The sequence below is a fragment of the Phodopus roborovskii genome, unplaced genomic scaffold (genome assembly GCF_943737965.1).
Source record: "Phodopus roborovskii unplaced genomic scaffold, PHOROB, whole genome shotgun sequence".
Classification (NCBI taxonomy): Eukaryota; Metazoa; Chordata; class Mammalia; order Rodentia; family Cricetidae; genus Phodopus; species Phodopus roborovskii.
Window position 1 is genome coordinate 34827535 of NW_026125052.1, and position 19214 is coordinate 34846748.

General features: G+C 43.4%; 1 protein-coding gene across 1 annotated transcript in view; it reads left to right on the top strand.

Annotated features, from left to right (window-relative positions):
• The first annotated feature begins 574 nt into the window (after positions 1-574).
• Positions 575-19214, top strand: part of Tbcd (tubulin folding cofactor D) — a 153977-nt gene continuing 135337 nt past the window's right edge. The window contains exons 1-6 of the mRNA XM_051182690.1: positions 575-831; positions 2333-2383; positions 8987-9084; positions 10221-10322; positions 10938-11084; positions 11955-12010. Of these exons, the coding sequence (XP_051038647.1) occupies positions 621-831; positions 2333-2383; positions 8987-9084; positions 10221-10322; positions 10938-11084; positions 11955-12010 (665 nt within the window). The 5' untranslated portion in view covers positions 575-620. The remainder of the gene's footprint in view (positions 832-2332; positions 2384-8986; positions 9085-10220; positions 10323-10937; positions 11085-11954; positions 12011-19214) is intronic.

Consider the following 19214-nt stretch of genomic DNA (forward strand, 5'->3'; position numbering starts at 1 on the left):
TTCGTTACAGCACCACACTTTCCAGTGATGTGTGTTATGCTGGTGAGCTCGGGTCCAGCAATGTGCAGCCCGCACCTTTTGTCTGGGCTGCCTTGCGTGGCCAGCATGGTCCCGATGATTTAAGAGGTCACCTCAGAAGCCTTCATCCTCCAAAACCCCCATTTCCTCTCACACGCTTAGAGCACACCGTCACCCCATTCTCACCCCCACCCCTCCCCTGCGTTCAGACCTTCTCCCCCCACGTCGGTCCTTTCTACTTAGTTTTCCTGCACTGTCCACACTAGCTCAAAACTCCCCGGTCCTGCCCCAATCTTAAATTCAGTCCCTTCCTTAACCTCCTAACCACTCCACCGCCAGCTCCGCCTCCAACCATCCAAATCCTTTCCTCGTTCAACTCAGGACCTGCCCACTCCTCGGGCCACACTCTCCATGGCCCCGCCCCTGCCGGGCTCCACCCACTCCCGGTTGAGACTTCATTATCCCGGTGCGCACTGAGCCGACTTCGCGCGAGCTGTTTTGTCGGCTAGCGCGCCCTGTAGCGGGGGGGGAGGGAGGGTCGAAGGTCTCGGGGCGGGGCTGGCGGCTCTCGGGGGCTCCTCCTTTCTCTCCCAGTTGCCGGTATGGTTCTGACGGAAGCCGCTGGCGGGATGGTCCTGAACGATGAGCCGGCCGCGAGCGCCGCCGAGGAGGAGATGGAGGATGACGCGCTTTCCAGCGCCGCCGCCCTGGAAGCGTTCGGCGAGAGTGCGGAGACCCGCGCGCTGCTCGGCAGCCTGCCCGCGGTGCACGGCGAGCGCGCGGCCCGGGAGGTGGCGGAGGAGCGATTCCGCGGTGCGGGCGGGGCCCCCGAGTTGCTCTTCAGCAGTGTTTGCAGCTGGGAGGAAGGGATCTGGGGAGCCCTACCCCTTGCCTGCCCTGGGGTGCCCAGGAACTAGCAGAGCACACCCGGGGGCTTCTCTGTGAATAGGGAGGGGACGAGCAGGATGCCGAGAGCAAAGCTGCCTTCTACGAGCGCTCGTGGCAAGCGAAGAGGGGCGGTCTGGCTTGGGGCGTGTGCTCCTCCTTTGGGGCTCCGCTATGAGGCGGTTGGCTCTTCAACCTCAGAGCGCCAGGTTTAACTAGTGTCTTGGCTGCAGGCAGGGCAGGAGGGTGGACAGTGCCATTAGATTCCTGTGGTGGTTCTAAATTCTCCACGTTTGGGTAGGCTTTTACAGTCGTTTATAATGAATATGTCTGTCATAGCTTTGGTCAACTTGACAAACCCAGACATGCCTCGCAAGAAATCTCGTTATTGCCACCAACACATTGACTGGTAGGCATGTCAATGCAGATGAAGGAGGGTCCGGCCCAATGTGGGCTGTACCATCCCCGGGCCTGTGAGTCTGAGCTGGGTAAGAAAAATAGCTGAACTTGAACCCAACACTCCTATAGTTCCTGCTTAAATTCATTCCTTAACTCCCCTCAATGACTGGCTGTGTAAGCCAAATTAAACAGTTCTTTCTCAAGTTGATTTTGTCAGTTTTATCATAGGAAGAGAAAGCACAGTAGGGCAGTGTCCAAAAGAACCCTTTGGTAATTAAAATTTTGCACTTGAGCAGAATCATCTTTTTGGATTCTTCAGCTAAGAAACTTCTCTCCACAATGTCCTTCTTGGTTCCAAGTGGTGGGGCTCTAGCTTTAGGGAAAAATGCAGGGTGGTGGGCGTAGCGGAGCTGCGGTGAGAATTGCAGAGGCGAAGAAATCACTGGATTGAGGAGAAGCAGATTAAGTTGCTGTTAGGGGTGGAAAGCAGGTGGCCAGGGTTAGGGTGGTTGTGCAATCATTGTTTTGAAGATTGGTGGGATGGGAGGGTGTTAGGAGCAGCTGGCCAGTTACTAGCGTTTCTTATCGGCTAGCTCTGACTTAACCGTTAACACATTTTTCTATTAATCTAAGTATTCCCACCTGGTCTTGGCTTACCGGGAGTGCCAGGCCTGCATCTCCTTTGTCTGCTGGAGGGCACTACACTTAGCAGGGGAGCATTGAAGATGTGGAAGGGTGTCTAAGGGGGGGGGTGGAGTTGTGGAGATCGAGGAAAGGGGTGGGGAAGAAAACCAGTTAGGGTATCAGAAGATGTGTGAGAAGAGGCTCTAAGAGGAGGGTGTGGTCACTTTGGTCCTCAGGAACCTGACAGGTGTTGGACAGCTTTATAGCATCTGACAGCAAGAAGAGGCCAGGTGTATCTTTGGGAGTTACAAAGGCAAGGAAGAAGGGAACTGTCTCATGAGTTACTGAGGCAACAGGACAGTCTATAAGGCCATCTGATTTGATTTTTATGTTACTTTCCTTTTAGTAATTATGGACAAATACCAGGAGCAGCCTCACCTCCTGGACCCACACCTTGGTAAGCATAGAAGCTGGAGATTTTGATGGTTCAATATCAGACCACCATGAAGGCATTGTGTATACTGCTGGCACCTCTGTGTGCTACCAACAGAAGGTCTCAGATGAAGTGTTCTTAGAGCTGTCTTTTTTTTTTTTTTTTTTTTTTTTTTGTCTGCCATTTGGCTTCATGCACTTGTGATAAGGAATGGCTGGAAGTTCAGATATCAATCTAAACCATGCAGATGTGTCTGAGCTACTTTCTACTTATATTGCTATTTAAAGAAGGTGTCTTTTCTCCTTAAGTGTGTTTTAGTTTGTTATGTTTTAGTTTGTTATTTGAACAGCTAGTATCTTCCCGGTAACTGTCATGCAGGGTCATGTTCTTTACAAAGGTCCCGTTTTACCTACACAGCAGTTGATGGGTTCATCTGTCATCTCCGTTTTACAGATAGAGACACTGAGGCTTGGTATCATGTCTTTAGTATAAGGAGAGTGCCGCACAGGGTTTTCCTCTGAGCTGAACAGCCACCATCTGGGAAGTTCAGCTGTGTACACTTGCAAAGGGTTATCCCAGCTGGGCTTGTTGACCGTTTACACCCCCTGGCTCTCTACCACCTGTTGTATGCAACGCTATTCTAATTGCAGGTGGTCTTGGGGAGGGCCTAGACTCTAGGTTCTGAACCTGTGCATCTCCACCCCCATAGGAGTCACATGTCAGATACACTGAATATCAGATAATTGTGATTCATAACAGTAAAATTATAGTTATGAAGTAACAAGAAAATAATTTTGTGGTTGGGGGTTACCACAACATAAGGAACTGTATTAAAGGATTGTAGCATTAGGAAGGTTGAAAACCATTGTTCTCTATTATGTATGTATGCATGTATATATATGAGTATATATAATATATATTCTCTATATATTATATACTGTTCTTTCTCTCTCAATATGTATATTCTAGGCCCTAGAGTATATAGGCCAGGCAAGACTAGGGGAGGAAGACTACCATCTATGGGAAAGTTATCATCCCTGCTGGGTAAAGACATTTTTTTGGGAGGCACCCTCATTCCAGTAAGTAACCCCTCACCCACTCTCTGTAAAGAAGCCCATTATATACTCGTGGGTTCCCTAGAGTGAACTCTGATGGACTAGTACATTTGTTTGTTCTTGGGACCTTACAGGAGGATTAGGTATTACTTACCTCTACCCCTAAGAAGGAATTTTAGCAACAGAGAGTGATTTTTGTTTGCTTTTCATTGCTTTTATTATATTTGAACCTATTTCATATTAATTACATTTTTGTTTGGATCTTTTGTTTTGAGGCAGTTTTGCAGTGTAGCCCTGGCTGTCCTTAAATTCATAGCAGTTCTCCAGCCTCAGCCTCCCGAGTGCTGGGTTACAGATGTGAACTCACTGCGTCTGGCTTGGTTTTTCTTTGTTGAGGTAGGGTCTTGCTATATAGCTCAGGCTGACTTCAAGTACTCTTGGTAATTTTTTTTTGTCTTGTTCTATTTTTTTCCTGTGTGTGTGTGTGTGTGTGTGTGTGTGTGTGCGCGCGCGCACACACAATACAGCATAGTTGGAGACTGCAAGCAGGATTTAAACACCTCCTCCCCTGAGCCTCTTAAAGATGGGTCTTTTAAGGGACCAATTACAGGCAAGTGGTTGATGTCAGGCTGAAGGGCTGACTATGCTGAGGGTGGCAAAATAGTGGGTATTCCGGGCCTCATCTGATACTTTTGGATTCCTAGTTGTCCCCATGGAACAGATGTGGGCATTGCCCAAGAACGTGAAAGGAACTGTTTGACCTCTTTCAGTGACAGCTTTGGATCTTCAGCTCTGCCCTTATTGCCAGATCCTCTATGCTGTAGAGCCTGGAGTGTGATACTTACTGAGTATCCTTCCTTCCTTCCTTCCTTCCTTCCTTCCATCCATTCATCCATCCATCATCGAGACAGTTTCTCTATGTAGCCCTGGCTGTCCTGGAACTTACTCTGTAGATCAGGCTGGCCTAGAACTCAGAGATCCACCTGCCTCTGCCTCCCAAGTGTTGGGATTTTAATTCACCATACCTGGTGCCATCTAGTGCTTAATGACTTTTATTGTTCATTGTCTTCTGGGAAATAGAAATATGTTCCCTTTTGAAGAAGATGATGATGCTTGCTTGTGCTGATTCTTTCCTCTGTGTGGCATATTTTGTGACTTCACTTTTGCCTTTCAATGTTATATGTGCTGTGTTATTCATTGAGGTTAATATATTTGAGTTTGAATGTTATTTTGTCTTTTGTTTTTGAGACAGGGTTTCATTGTATAACCTAGACTGGCTTTGGACTCACTGTCTTCCTTGCTTAGCCTGCTGCTAATATTGTAAGCCTGTGCTACCAAGCTCAGTCTTTTCCTTTGTGTGGGATCTTTGGTAGTAAACCCAGAATCTAACTCTTTTTAATTGACTATGTAAGGCTTATTAACTGAGTTATTATTTTAACATAATTTTTATTTCTATGTATATGTGCATGTGTCAGTTCTTGGAGTTGCAGGCAGTTGTTAACTATCTAGCGTGGGTTCTGGGAACCAAACTTGGGTCCTCTGCAAAAGCAGCAATTTTAATAGTTATTAATAGTAAAAGCCCAGAGACAGATATTGGGGTTAAAACTGAAGATCAGAGAAGCAAAGCATTGAGCCTCTAGAGAGTTATCACCTCTACGAATGCTCAAACTAAAAGGGCAGTCCTGTCCTCAGACTGCATCTCCAGACTGCATCTGTGTCCACCAAACCTCAGAGTTTGCCCTGAGCACCTGTCTCCTCCTGCCTTATAATCCTCTAGTGCTAGGATTAAAGGCATGGGATCCCAAATGCTGAGATCACCTTTTTGTGAGCTCTGTTAGACTGGATCAATTTCATGTAGCTCAGGGTGGCATTGAACTAACAGATCTATCTGCTCCTGTTTTCCGAGTGCTGGGATTAAAAGTGTGTCCCAGCCGCCGGCATTGGAGGTGAATTCCTTTAGTTCCAGCACTCAGGAGGCAGAGGTAGGTAGATCTCTGTGAGTTCAAGACCAGCCTGGGCTACAAGAGCTAGTTCCAGGACAGCCTCCAAAGCCACAGAGAAACCCTGTCTCGAAAAAAATCAAACAAAATAGATAAAAATAAAGGTGTATGCTCCACTGCCTGGCCTCTATGGCTAACAAGTGTGGCCAGCTTTGCACTCTGATCTTCAGGCAAGCTTTATTTGTTATATCCTAAACAAAATATCACCACAGCAAGCACTCTTAACTTTGAGCCAACTCTCCATCCCTGAAATACCATTTTAAGTACTCACATATACTAGCTTGCATTTTAGACTTTCTGTTCTGTTTCATTTGCCCCTGTATATACTTTTTTCCCCTATATCATTTGTTTTTGTTAGTTGCTTTGTGATATACTTTGTCTAGCATCACATCTATTTATCTATTTATTTTACTATTTCTAGTCCTTTCATTAGTGCAGAACTTCACCATTGTTTCACTCTCCAGACCTGACAGATCTTGGAGCTCTGTTCAATACACAAATTTATACAGAGATGTTTTTCTAGTGCTGCTTTAAATTTGCATGTACCATCTTTGGGCAGACATGTTTTTGTTTCTCTTAGGTGACTATATATATATATATATTTATATATATGTATATATTTATTATTTATATATATTACTTATTTATTTATTATTTTTTTTTTATTTATTGGGTGTGAGTGTTTTGCCAGGGTAGATAGATGTGTATTATGCCTGCTACTCTCAGAGGCCAGAAGAAGGCATCAGATCAACTGGAATTGTGAGCTGGGTGCTCAGAATTGAATCTGGGTCCTCTGGGAGAGCAGCCAATGCTCTTAACTACTGAGTCATCTCTTCAGTTCCCTATTAGGTGAATTTCTTAAGAGTGGAATTTCTGAGTTGCATAGTAAATGTGTGTCTTGTAATAAAATGTCATACTGTTCTACAAAAGTTAGTCATTATGCATCCTCACCAGCTGTATGAGGATCCCTGATGTTTTAGCCCTCTGGTTTCAGTGGGAGTGGTCTCACCCCAGTGTACTTTGGTTAGGTGCAATCTTTTTTATTAAGATTACGACACAGCACATGGTCTGCTTTGTTGAATCATCCTCCATTATATTTGAAAAAACATCTGTTAAACTGTTAGTTGGGCTAAGGTGAATGATAGTGCTGTTGGTACCCTTACTGATTTCTGTTTACTCGGTCCTGTTTCTGCTTTTGGTTTTTGCTTTATTTTGGTGTTCTGGGATTTGCTGTATCACTCACTGAATCATTTACTCTTCACAATGAATTGATCTTTGTAGTTAGAAATATCCTCTAGAGGCCAGGTGGTGGTGGCACATACATTTAATCCCAGCACCCGGGAGGCAGAGGCAGGTCGATTTCTGTGTGTTTGAGGCCAGCCTGGTCTACAGAGTGAGTTCCAGGATAGGCTCCAAAACTACACAGAGAAACCCTGTCTCAAAAACAAAAACAAAACAAAACAAAAGATAAAGAAATGTCCTCTGGGTTTAGTACCATTATTGGTTCTCAAATCTCTCCTGATAGCAAATGCTCTGTGTGTGTCTCCTTTTTTGTCTGGATTTAGCCTTCAAGTCCTTGTCTTTCAATAGCTATTAGGGTATGTTCATTTAGTAAAGCTGACACATGACTACGTTTAATCAACTCTATTGGGACTTACTTCCTCTTTATCCCATTTCCTTTTTGGGTTCTTTCTTCCTTTTTATTTTTACTCTAATACTTTATTTTGTATTAATTTAATAGATTTTGATGATTATTCATTTTGAGACAGGTAGCCCTGGCTGTTTTGGAACTTGTTATGTAGACCAGGCTGGTCTTAAACTCACAGAGGCCCACTTGCCTTCTGCCTTTGAGTGCTGGGATTAAAAGATGCCTGTCATGGTCTTGGCATTTTATTTTATCTTTGGTATGTGCTCAGTAGTTTTTTTTTTCCCCCAGGATTTATCATATGTACCCTGAACTTACTACAGTGTACCCTCAAATAGTATGTATTTTCACGTATGGTGGGGAAACGCTCGGAAGAGTCTTTGTTTCTTCCTCCTGTGTTTTTGTACCACTTTGGTACCTTTGTCACATGACAAGTGCTTTCGTACTTATTACAGGTTTTGCCTTAAACACTTAATTTTTGAATAAAAGATTTATTTTTATCTTATGTGTATGGAGTTTTGCTTGCAAATATGTCTGTGTACCACATGTGTGCAGTGCCTATGTAGGTGTGAAGAGGGCATGGGAGCCCTTGCAGCTGGAGTTATAGATGTTGTGAGAGCCACCATGCTGGTGCTGGGGATGAAACCCTGATCTTTTGGAAGAGTAGCAGGCAGTGCTCTTAACTGCTGAGTCGTCTCTTCAGGCCCTCAATGTTTTTAAAAAGATTTATTTTTAATTATGTGAATATATGTGGATATGTGCCTGTGGAGGCCTGAAAGCCTGGAGCTGGAGTTGCAGGGGAACCAAATTCTAGTCTCTGAAAGAGCAGTAAGTGCTTTTAAGTGCTCTGAAGTGCTGAGCCATCTCTCAAGATGATACTCAAGTGTTTTCTAAAGAAATAAAAAATGGGGCTGGGCATGGTGGTACACCCCTTTAAATTCAAGCACTAGGGAGGCAGAGGAAGGCAGAGCTCTATGAGTTCAAGGACAGTGTGATTTACACACTGAATTTCAGGCCAGACAGCAGTAGATGGTGAGATCATGTCTTCAAAAAACAAACCAACCAACAAACTCTAATCAAACGCCCCCCCCCCCAAAAGAAAACCAACCCCTGCAAAACATCAACTACAAAAAGAAGTAAAAAGGGAGGAACACTAATCTTTGTATATTTATCTTTAAAATAATGGCCTTTATAAAGCAAAGAGTATGCCTTTTAACTCATGACGACAGTGCTAGGTCTCCAAGACCACCTCGTCATGGAGCCCTGGGAAGATTACGGGACACAACACAGAGTCTTGCTTGTGCTGAGAATGTGGTTGGTGGTGTATAAGGGTCTATTTTGTCACTGGGCTGGTAGGCAGGCCAGTAGGATGGGCAGTGTGGTTGGTGGTGTATAAGGGTCTATTTTGTCACTGGGTTGGTAGGCAGGCCAGTAGGATGGGCAGTGAAATACGGCTGGAACTCTTATATTACACAACTGTAATTGTTAGACTTTCTTCTCCTTCCCTCTGTGCCCTGCCTTGCATTAACCTCTCCTTGTACTGGGTTCCGAATGTGGCCTTTGTGTAGACAGGAGAAGGCTGTGCCCTGCGTGACTCCTCCTCTTCCTCTTTTTTTTTTTACTGTCTTACTGCATCAGTTCAACCTAGCCTGCTGGTAAATCAGAGCAGTTTTAACATGTCATCTGTAAAACATGTTGTCGGATACCAATTTTAGATATTTCCCCTGTATTTTAAAAATGGGAGTGAGTGTTAAGGTCAGTACCGTTTTTTTCAGAGATGGCTGAGATGGACATGTACTTCTCTGCTGTATTGATACTTGGTTAAATAGGCTTGCTAATATGGAAGCATAATTTTATGTCCTAAATAAAACTTTTCATTTCCCTGTTGATGTTTAATTTATGGTATTTCATATCTGTTTTTCCCTAGAGTGGATGATGAACTCATTGTTGGACCTAGTACAGGATGAGGCATCTGTACCTGCCCTCATGCATCTGGCTTTTAAATTTCTCTATATCATCACCAAGGTAACATTTGTGCAGCACTATAGAGTGGACAGATATTTTCTCATCTAATTACTCTAACCCCTTAAGTGTTATTTCTTGGGGAACATGGTTCTTCAATACATGTTGTTTTTCATTCTCTATTTAGTATGTTTTGGGTCTTGAGTCTTAGTGTGATCTTGGGTTCTTAGAATAAGGAAAAAACAAAAAAGCTCAAATGAAGTAGAAGTGTCCCTTCCCTTCCCCCGACAGGGTCTCAGCTATGTAGCTTTGACTGTCCTGGAACTCACTATGTAGACCAGACTGGCCTCGAACCCAGAGATCCGTCTGCTTCTGCCTCCTGAGTGCTGAGATTAAAGGTGTGCTGCACCACACCCAGGGATAGAAGTTCTTTGAATGCCATAGTATGGGGGTGGTTTTACTGGGGAGTCTTACGTTGCAGCTCTGGGGAAGAAGGTCTGGGGCCGATGATGTGCTTTCTTTGCAAGTTCTCCCCTGATGCCCGTTTGCTGGCTCCAGACTTAGAGACTGGGAGTGACTTGGAGTCATTTCTGTGCGAAGTTTGTGAAACTCAGGGAAGGTGTTTGAGGATTCTTACTGTGTAGCAGGGTGGGGCCTTTGGCTGTTGAGATAACGCTGCATTTTTTAAAAAAATTGTATTTTTTTTAAATCTTATTTTACATAAGGATCCCAGTTCCCTCTTCCTTCTTCCCCTCCCATGCCTCCCGAGACCTCCCTCCCATCCCATTCCCCACCCACTCCACAGGGAGGGTGAGGCCTTCCAGGAGGGATCATCAAATTCTGTTAGTGGGACCATTTGAGGTGCACAGGAACTTTGTTTTCATAAACGTCAAAGAGTAATCTCTGAACAGGGTAGAAGCAGAAGTTTTTAGTTTGTAACATATATACATCTCTGATACACACAGTATGATTTGTTAGCCAAATTGGAACAGAACACGTATAATTAATGAATAAAGAGCTTTCTTGTCCCTTTGGCCTTGCTGAGTTGTGTCACTGCAGTTTGAGACAATTCTTCAATCATTGGGGAGCATAGACGATGGTTTTTGAAGAAAGTATCAAGATAACTGCTGTTCTTGCTGTTTTCTGATTATATAGTATTGTCTATATTCTTTACATTCTGATGTCTTTTCATTTGGCAGGTTCGTGGATATAAAGTATTTCTGCGTCTATTTCCTCATGAAGTAGCTGATGTTCAGCCTGTGTTAGATATGCTTACATGTCAGAATCCTAAAGACCATGAGGTGAGTCCTTCTCAAGCCCTCCCTGCTGGCTCCACTGCCACTGGCAACTCTACCTTCCAACTTTCTTTGGTTTTATTTTAGGCTGTTTAAAAAAAAAAATCCTTTCTGCTGTGTCTTTAGCTTCTACACATGTTGCTTTAAGTTATTCCCTTAGAATTTATCCTTTATAAAGCAGAGAGTATGCATTTTAACTCATTGTGACTGTGCTAGGTTTCCAAGACCATCACAGGTCCTTGGCGCCCTAGGAAGACTTAAAGGCATAGCCCAGTGTTGTGCTTATAGTGAGAGTGGGGTTGATGGTGTCTAAGGGCCTGTGGTGGGAAGACCAATAGGGTGGCCAGTGGAGTGTGGCTGGATGTTGTTCTCTCTTTTTAATTATTATTTGGGATTATTATAGGTTCTTGTAATATAGCCCAGACTAACCTAGAACTTACAATGTGGTATGGGCTGCCTTTGAACTTGAGATCCTTATGACTCAGCCTCCTGAATACTGGGATTACATGTGAGTGGGTGCCAATATGCCTGGCGGCTTTTTCTTTTGATATCAGGTCATACTATTTAGCCCTGGCCTTAGAGTCTTCTATACTGGAATAATTCTGTGATTTAACTCCTTAGACATGGGAAACACGCTACATGCTTTTATTGTGGCTCTCTATGACCTGCTTGATCCCTTTTGATTTTTCACGTCTTGATGGGAATCTCCCCACTCAACCTGGAGAAACAAGGATACCCATAATGGACCGTATTTTGCAAATAGCAGAGGTAACTGTGATGATACAAACCTTTAACAGTTAATTGTGCACTTGTTCATGCTTATGTTGTCTTGAAATGAGTTTAGTTAGACAAACCTTTGGTGTATATATTTATATTTAATTTGACATTACTGCTGTCAGTGATATCTCGGGTTACTTTGGGTAAAATTTCAACTTTGAAATTGTGATCAATTATGTAGAGATTAGATGAATTACTTTAGCAAATCTCATTTCTTTATAGATAATACAAATGTTTGTAAGCATAATGGTGATATATGAGGGGGTCTAGGGGCATTGGTTTGTAACATGAAAAAAGATCCAGAGACTGATACTGGGGTTCAAGCTTCAAGCTGAAGTTCAGAAAAGCAAAGCAGTGGGCTACTGGCTCTTACCACCACCTCAGGCTTAATGGGCTGACCCTGCTGCCTCTCGTCAGCATGGCTGGAGAATGCATGATTGACACTGAGTCCTTGCTCCTGTCTTGTATACCTTCCTAGTGCTGGGATTAAGGTGTGTGATCCCAGGTGCTGAGATGATCTTTGTGTGAGCTGTTTCTCTTTAGGACTGGGTCAGTCTTGTGTAGATCCGGGTGGCCTTGGACTCACAGAGATCCATCTACCTCTTAATCCTGAGTCCTAGGATTAAAGGTGTGTACCACCACCTCCTAGCTTCTGGCTGCTGGGATTAAAGGCTTCTATGGCTTGTAGCTGACTTTGCTTTCTGAATCCTCAGGCAAGCTTTAATTAATCATAAAATAATATATTACTACAATGTTTAGGGAAACTATTCATTTAATTTTGAATATGGTATAAATACTGCATACTTGTAGGAAATCTAGAAAATAAAGAAAACTAAATTGGAATTTGTCAAATTCTTGCAGTCCTATTTGGTGGTCAGCGACAAGGCGCGAGATGCAGCTGCTGTCCTTGTGTCCAAGTAAGTGATGTTGGCTGTGTGGGACTGTTGACTGAGATGTGCCTGAGATATAAGGTCGAGGTCAGCCTGGACTACAGAGCAAGTTCCAGGACAGGCTTCAAAGCTACACAGAGAGAACCATTTCTTAAAAAAACCCCAAAACCCAAAAACCAACCAAACAAAAAACCCCAAAAGGGGGGGGGAGGGGGAAGAAAGAGCCCTGGCTGCTCTTCCAGAGGACCTGGGTTCAATTCCCAGCACCCACATGGTGGCTCACAATTGTGTGTAACTCCAGTTCCAGAGGATCTGACACCCTCAACACAGATGTGCGCCCCCAGTGCCTGGCTTGATCATATTTACTCCTTACTTTTCTACCTAACTTTCCCAGCTTCACCCATTCCTTCCTACCGTTAGGTGACACTGTTCCTGGGGAGACCTGAACAAGTGTCTGCTCACTTGAGATAGGAAGTAATAATGATACATCAAAGTATGGATGCCACTTAAGTCCAACTTGTTAACTAGTGAGTTTTATTGTTGTGATTACTTACAGGAAAATGGGTGAGGGTTTACTTGTAGGAATAGAAACAACTCAAACATAGCTTCATCATCAAGGCCCACTCCAGTGCAGCTGACAGCTCAAGAAACTTGGAGCACAGTGCATAATCTGTAGGAAGTTTAATGGTTGGAAACGGTGTTTTCCAGGACACTTAGTTGACCTGAGCTTTTCCAAGTAGCTTGCTTGTCTAAGAATGTCTTATATATGCTTGGGGAGGGAGGGCCTCAGTGAATCTGGTTAGTTTTAGGACTTCCTGAGCTTAAGGAGTACTCCATGTAGGATGCAGTACTCACCTTCCTTTAGAACATCTTGTTGTTTTACTTCCTTAACATTCTGTGCCCTTTTCTTGTTTTGGATTTAATCCTTTTTCTAAAAAAGGTTTATTTAATTGGTGTTTTATGTGTATAGGTGTTTTGCATACATCTGTGTCTTTATACCCTGTGTGTGTATTGCTTGTGGTGATCAGAAGGTGTTGAATTCTGTAGAATTAGAGTTGCATATGGTTGTGATCTACCATGTGGGTTCTGGGAATGGAACCCTTGGTTCTTTGAAGAGCAGCCAGTGATCTTAACCTCTGAGCCATCTCTCTAGCCCAAACATTCTTTTTCTCTCTCTTTTTATTTTTTTTTTTTGGTTTTTTGAGACAGGGTTTCTCTGTAGCTCTTTGGACTAGCTCTTGTAGACCAGGCTGGTCTCGAACTCACAGAGATCCACCTGCATCTGCCTCCTGAGTGCTGGGACTAAAGGTGTGTACCACCAACGGCCGGCTTTGTATCTTGTTATATATGGTTTTATCTGGGAGGAAATTGAAGCATACAACCTACTCTCCCAGTTCCTTCCTTCCTTCCTTCTTTCCTTCCTTCCTTCCTTCCTTCCTCCCTTCCTCCCTCCCTCCCTCCCTCCCTCCCTCCCTCCCTCCCTTCCTTCCTTCCCTTTTTTTAAAAAAAAAAACAAAACCAAAAATATCCTATGGAGGCCAATTTGTGTGTTGCCCATACATTCATGGGTGTGGGGTAATCCACTGGAGCGTGGTCAACCTTCCAGGGTCTACACTTTTAAAGAGGACTGATTTTTTTTCCCCCCTCCTCCAGAAGCCTAGATAGCTCCTCAGTTAGGTGTTGGTGCTCATAAGCCCTTTCCCCTTCATGGTATAATGTTGACTGGCTTGACTTGTTCAGGTTGTGTACAGGCAGCTAAATAACTACTGTGATTTCATGAGTGGTCCTGTCATGTCCAGAAGACATGTGTGTGAGTTGCATACGTGGTGTGTGCATGTGCGTGTGTGTGTGTGTGTGTGTGTGTGTGTGTGTGTGTGATATAGCTATAGTGACCACTCTGTTGATGCTTATTCTCTGCACTTTGACAGTTGTGAGTTTCTGTATTAACCACCATCCACTGCATGGAGAAACTTCTGTCTGAGAGCCCCACTAAAATATGGGTAGAGAGATATCAATTTAGAGGACAGTTTGATAATATGTACACTTAGCAGGATAATTGTAGGTTCATCCCTGGGCCCTGTGAACTCCCCAGCTATGAGTTCTTCACATTTTCAGTACCAGACATGTGTTTCGTTTTGTGGATTGGGCCTTAAATCCAATTAGAAAGCAGTTGGTTATACTTAGAATTCATGTCACTATTGTACCTCTGGGCATATCTTGCTATTCTGCTCAGTGTTATAGTTTACTGTGGTGATATTTTGTCTATGATCTAACAAATAAAGTTTGCCTGAAGATCAGAGTGCAAAGCTAGCCTCACTTTTTAGCCATAGAGGTCAGGCAGTGGTGGCACATGCCTTTAATGCCAGCACTCTGGAGACAGAGCAGATGGATTTCTATTAGTTCAAGGCCATCCTAGCTACACGAAATTGATCACATAAAGGTGATCCTGGCACTTGGAGCGATATGCCTTTAGTCCCAGCACTAATGAGGTGGAGACAGGAGTGATATCGCTGGGCGGAGAGAGCAATATAAAGCAGGAAGAGAGGAGTGAGATGCAGTCTGAGGAGAAGTGCAGTCTGAGTAGTCTGAGGAGCCAGTCTGAGGATAGAATCGCCTGTTTGTTCTGAGCATTGGTAGAGGTGAGAACTCTCTAGAGGCTGGATGCTTTGCTTCTCTGGTCTTCATCATTAACCCCAGCTGACTCTGAATTTTTATTATTATTGGAACTCCTGCTACAGTTCACAGGGTTTAAGGCTGGGCAAGATTGTTGGTGACTCTCCCACCAATCCTCAGCTACCTACATAGTAACTTTCAGTACTGTAGCAGCCAACCAGCAGTGAGGTCAATACAGTATTAATTTCTCTGTAAGGAATAAGGTTTTTCCACCTGCTGGTGGTCTTGTCCTGCCTCCCCGCCAACCCCAAATAATGCACAGAGACTCTGTATTTGATATTATGCTGTTGGCCAGTTACTTGTTTCTTATTGGCTAGCTCTGTCTTAATTATTAACCCATTTCTATGTATTTCCACGTGGTCTTACTGAGAGCAGAGGAATGGCGGTTCTGTTCTCTCCAGACTCTCCATCTTGACTCCTCCTTACTACTTCCTCTTTCCTCCTTGTCTCCTAGTCCCTCCTGTCTTCCTTTCCTATTGGCCAACAGTGCTTTATTCATTAACCAGTATGAGAAACATATACATAATGGCATCTCCCATCATTTCTCCATGTTCTATGACCATTGTGTGTGGTGTCTTCAGCAATAGGGTCTTGCCATCAAAGTTTTGGTGGGCAACCAAGACTAATGACAATGCCTGTGTTGTTTTTAGGGTCTCTGGGACACTTCTGATCCACAACTCAAGGGGAGGTATCCCACACTTGGTATTGTGTTATCCTGGAACTTGCTGTGAGACCAGGCTGGCCTTAAACTCAGAGATCTGGCTCCCTCTAAATCAGTGGTTGGGTGCTGAATGACCTTTATTCAGGGGTTGCATATCAGATATCCCACATATCAGATATTTACATTATAATTCATAACAGTAGCAAAGTTAGAGTTATGAAGTAGCAAGGAAAATAATTTTATGGTTAGAGTCACTACAATGTGAGAAACTGTATTGGAGGGTCACAGCATTAGGAAGGTTGAGAACCACTGCTCTAAGTGTTTTTTAAAGGCATATTTACCACACCTGGCAGCTGGTACTAGGAATTTTATTTAGCAAAGTGTGACTTCCAGAAGATGTTAGGATTCCTAATAATGTGATTTTAAATATGTTCATCATTAAGTTAGAAATATCAACATTTTCCCTCCTGAATTGTTGAAAGTTGGTTGTAAAGTCTTGTGGTTGTTTTGATTGGATAATGGTTGGCACCTCAAACGAGGAATGACTGTATCTTCATGGTGTTCACTTCTGTAAAGTGGGAGGAGACACTTTTTTGGGAAGTTGACGACCTTGGATGACCAAGAATGAGGTATGGGTCCTGTGAAGGCAAGAGAGGGGAGGAATACTTTAGTCCCCTGGAATTGGCAAGGGAGACAGCCTCACTATGCAGCTCTGGCTTTCCTGGAACTCACTGTGTAGAATTAGGCTGGAATTAAAGGTGGTGCCACTATGCCCAGCTGAGGCCTCTTTCTTAGGGACTCCTCACATGGGAGGGAAAAATCTCTGTCCTTTATCAAGGTCTGAAAAGATGACAACTTTATAATGATAAAGTGTTACTTACCTTTCATTGCTGTGGGAAAATGCTTGATTAAAGTCAAAGGAGGAAAGGCTTCTTTAGGCTTGTAGTTTTGTAGGTCTTTAGTCCATGGTACATCCATCTTAGTCATTGGTCTACCTCTGTGAAGTAGGAAAAGACACCTTGGGTGTGTGCCATGTCAGCATAGCAGAGAGGACGGGACAGAGTTTCTGACCTCATGGTATCTGGGTAGTAGAGAGGGATGGACATACTGACAGGCCAACCAGAGACAAAATACAGCCCTCTCAGGGAATATCTGAGGGACGTATTTCCTCCAACGAGGCTGGCATGTGCTATCAATAATGCCATCAAATTATGAACCCATTAGTAGATTAGTTTCTGCTGAGTTTAGAGTCCTCCTGATCCAGACAATCACTTCTGAGAAGCCCCATCAGCCAACAAGCAGCTTTGATCACATGGTCTTTCAGGATATTTCAGATTCAAGCCATAACAAAAGGAATGCATACATTTTGAAGATTGTAACCCATATCTTCTTTCTGGCTCTGGGAGGTGTAGCTACTTGTATTCTGGTGCATGTTTGGTGATCGCATGTTCTCTTTGGCTGAGTTGCTGGACCTGAGTGCCCCTGGGACTTTATCTTTTCCTGACATAGATGTGACTGTTATTGCTGGACATGTAGATGGCTTTCTTCCTATTTGGTTACCAAAATTAACATGGCCATTCCTGAATATTCCATGTAAGACTTTGTACTGTTCTGTTCTGATTGATTTCTTGGAATGAACTCCTGTAAGTGGGGTGAAGGTTTTTTTTTTTTTTTTTTTGAGAGGATTTAAAATGTACTTACTGCAAAGGTTAAGTAATTGAAGGCTCCCTTTTTAGTATTTGCCAGCTGGGTGGGACTTTGCAAATGTTTGTTAACTTTGTCAAATGAAAACTTTTGTCTTTTAAAAAAATTAAAAAAACACATTTAGTAAAAATATTACATTTGATTATTTACTACGTGTGTGTGTGTGTGTTTGTGTGTACTTTTAGTTACTGAGCCATTTCATCAGCCTTATTATCTACCTGTATTTGCTGTTTATTCTTATTATTAAACAGACTGATGGTGGTAGATTTATGCCAAGTTCTAACTCCATGGAGTGTCTGTGGGCCACAGAAGGTAAAACTCAAAATTTTTTGTTCACTTCTTGGGATCCTACAGGAATGGCCACAGCCTGGAGCACCAGGACCTCAGTGCCACTTAGTGCTGATGTGAGCAGAGTGACTGTTGCGTTTGGTGTGGCTGGCATCCACCTTGGAGAGGCTGTTGCCAGATTTGTATACTCATGTGCAGTGCAGCCATTGCCCTGAGCTTGTGTGAGTACCCAGGGTGTTTGAGCAGACTGATATGGTCACTGGAAATGGCCCCAGAGATGCCCGGTGAATTTACTTGGTTCTGAGTCACCCCTATTCCATAGTTGTCTTTTTGGTGGGGTAAAGAGTAGGCCTATGTAAGCATAGTACTGTGCTGTTCTTCGTTGAAATGCTGTCTGCCCTGCTACACTAGCTGCCAGCAGTATTTTGTACTCTTCTCTGTCTGTGGCTCTCAAGCCACACCTGCTACCTTTAGTAGCTAAACTTTTAAGGGGGATCTTCCTGTAACCTTTTGTCTTCAAGTTTTTGAGACAAGAGTTCTACTGTTTAGCCAAGGCTGGCCTATGGTTCACTATGAGGCTCAGGTTGGTTTCAAAAATGCTTATAATCTTGCCTCAGCCTCCCAGTTTCTGGAATTAACAAGTGTGAGCTACCATGCTTGACTTTTCCTGTAACTGTTTGTTTTTCCTAATTATTTTTTTGACTTTTAAAATTTATTTATTTTAAACATTTATCTGTTTGGAATTTTCATACACGGACCCAATGCATTTGTTTAGATGCTATCTAGATACTACTGTTCCCATATTTCCACCTCCACCTTCTCTGGGAAACCCCCCCTGCCCAACCAGTTCCCTTCCCAGCTTCATGTCTTTTTATTGTTCCTAACCCACTGGTCAATGGGTATAAAGCTAAATGTTTAGAAGGCAGTGTTATTTCTGTGTTTCTTTGGCAAAATAATGCTACTAGGGCCTATGATCTCCCCAGCCATGGATTAGTGACTAGGTATTTAGTACTAGTACTAGGGTCTGTGTTGCCAGGCCAGTCAGTTATTACTGTAGCTTTCAGGATTCACTGTTGATGGCTCTCTCCCTCAGTAGGCTAGAAAACACCTTTTGGCACTATGAAAGCTACCCAGCAAGGAGGAACTTCTTGGTCAGTACAGTTTGATTTCTCTGTCCTATGATTAAAGTGTGTGTCTTTAGCAATAGAGTCTTTCTATGCAGTTTCTAGTGAGTATCAGTGGAAGGGGCCTGTATTGTTTGATGGGGTCTCTGGGACACCCTCCTATAACTCTTGTTATCATTATGTTGTTGCAGAGCTATGTAGACAGTAACATACAGAAACATAGAAACTGTAAAAGAAAGATAAGCCAGGCATGTTTTAATCCCAGTATTCAGAAGGTAAACAGATCTGTGAGTTGAAGGCCAGCCTGGTTGAAACAGTGAGTTCTAGGCTAACTAGAGCTACATTGTTAAACTCTGTCTTGACAGACAAAACAAAACAACAACAAAAAGTGAAAGATGAGAATAGATCTTTATTTTTTAAATTTTTTACAAATTGCATACATACGTACGTACACAATTTTTTATGTATATGGGTATTTTGTTTGCATGTCTGTGCACCATGTCCATGCAGTACCGCTGGAGGCCAGAAGAGGGCACTAGATCCCCTGGTTGTTAGCTACCATGTGGGTGCTGGAAATTACCTGGATCCTCTGGAAGAACAGCCAGTGCTTTTAATCACCAAGCCAACTCTTCAGCTCCCAGCTTTACTCTTGATGGTTTCAGCTTGAAAAAGTAGCTACCGGCCTGAGCTTGGTGGCGCACACCTTTAATCCCAGCACTCAGGAGGCAGAGGCAGAGGCAGAGGCAGGCGGATCTCTGTGAGTTCGTTTTCTGCTTGCAAG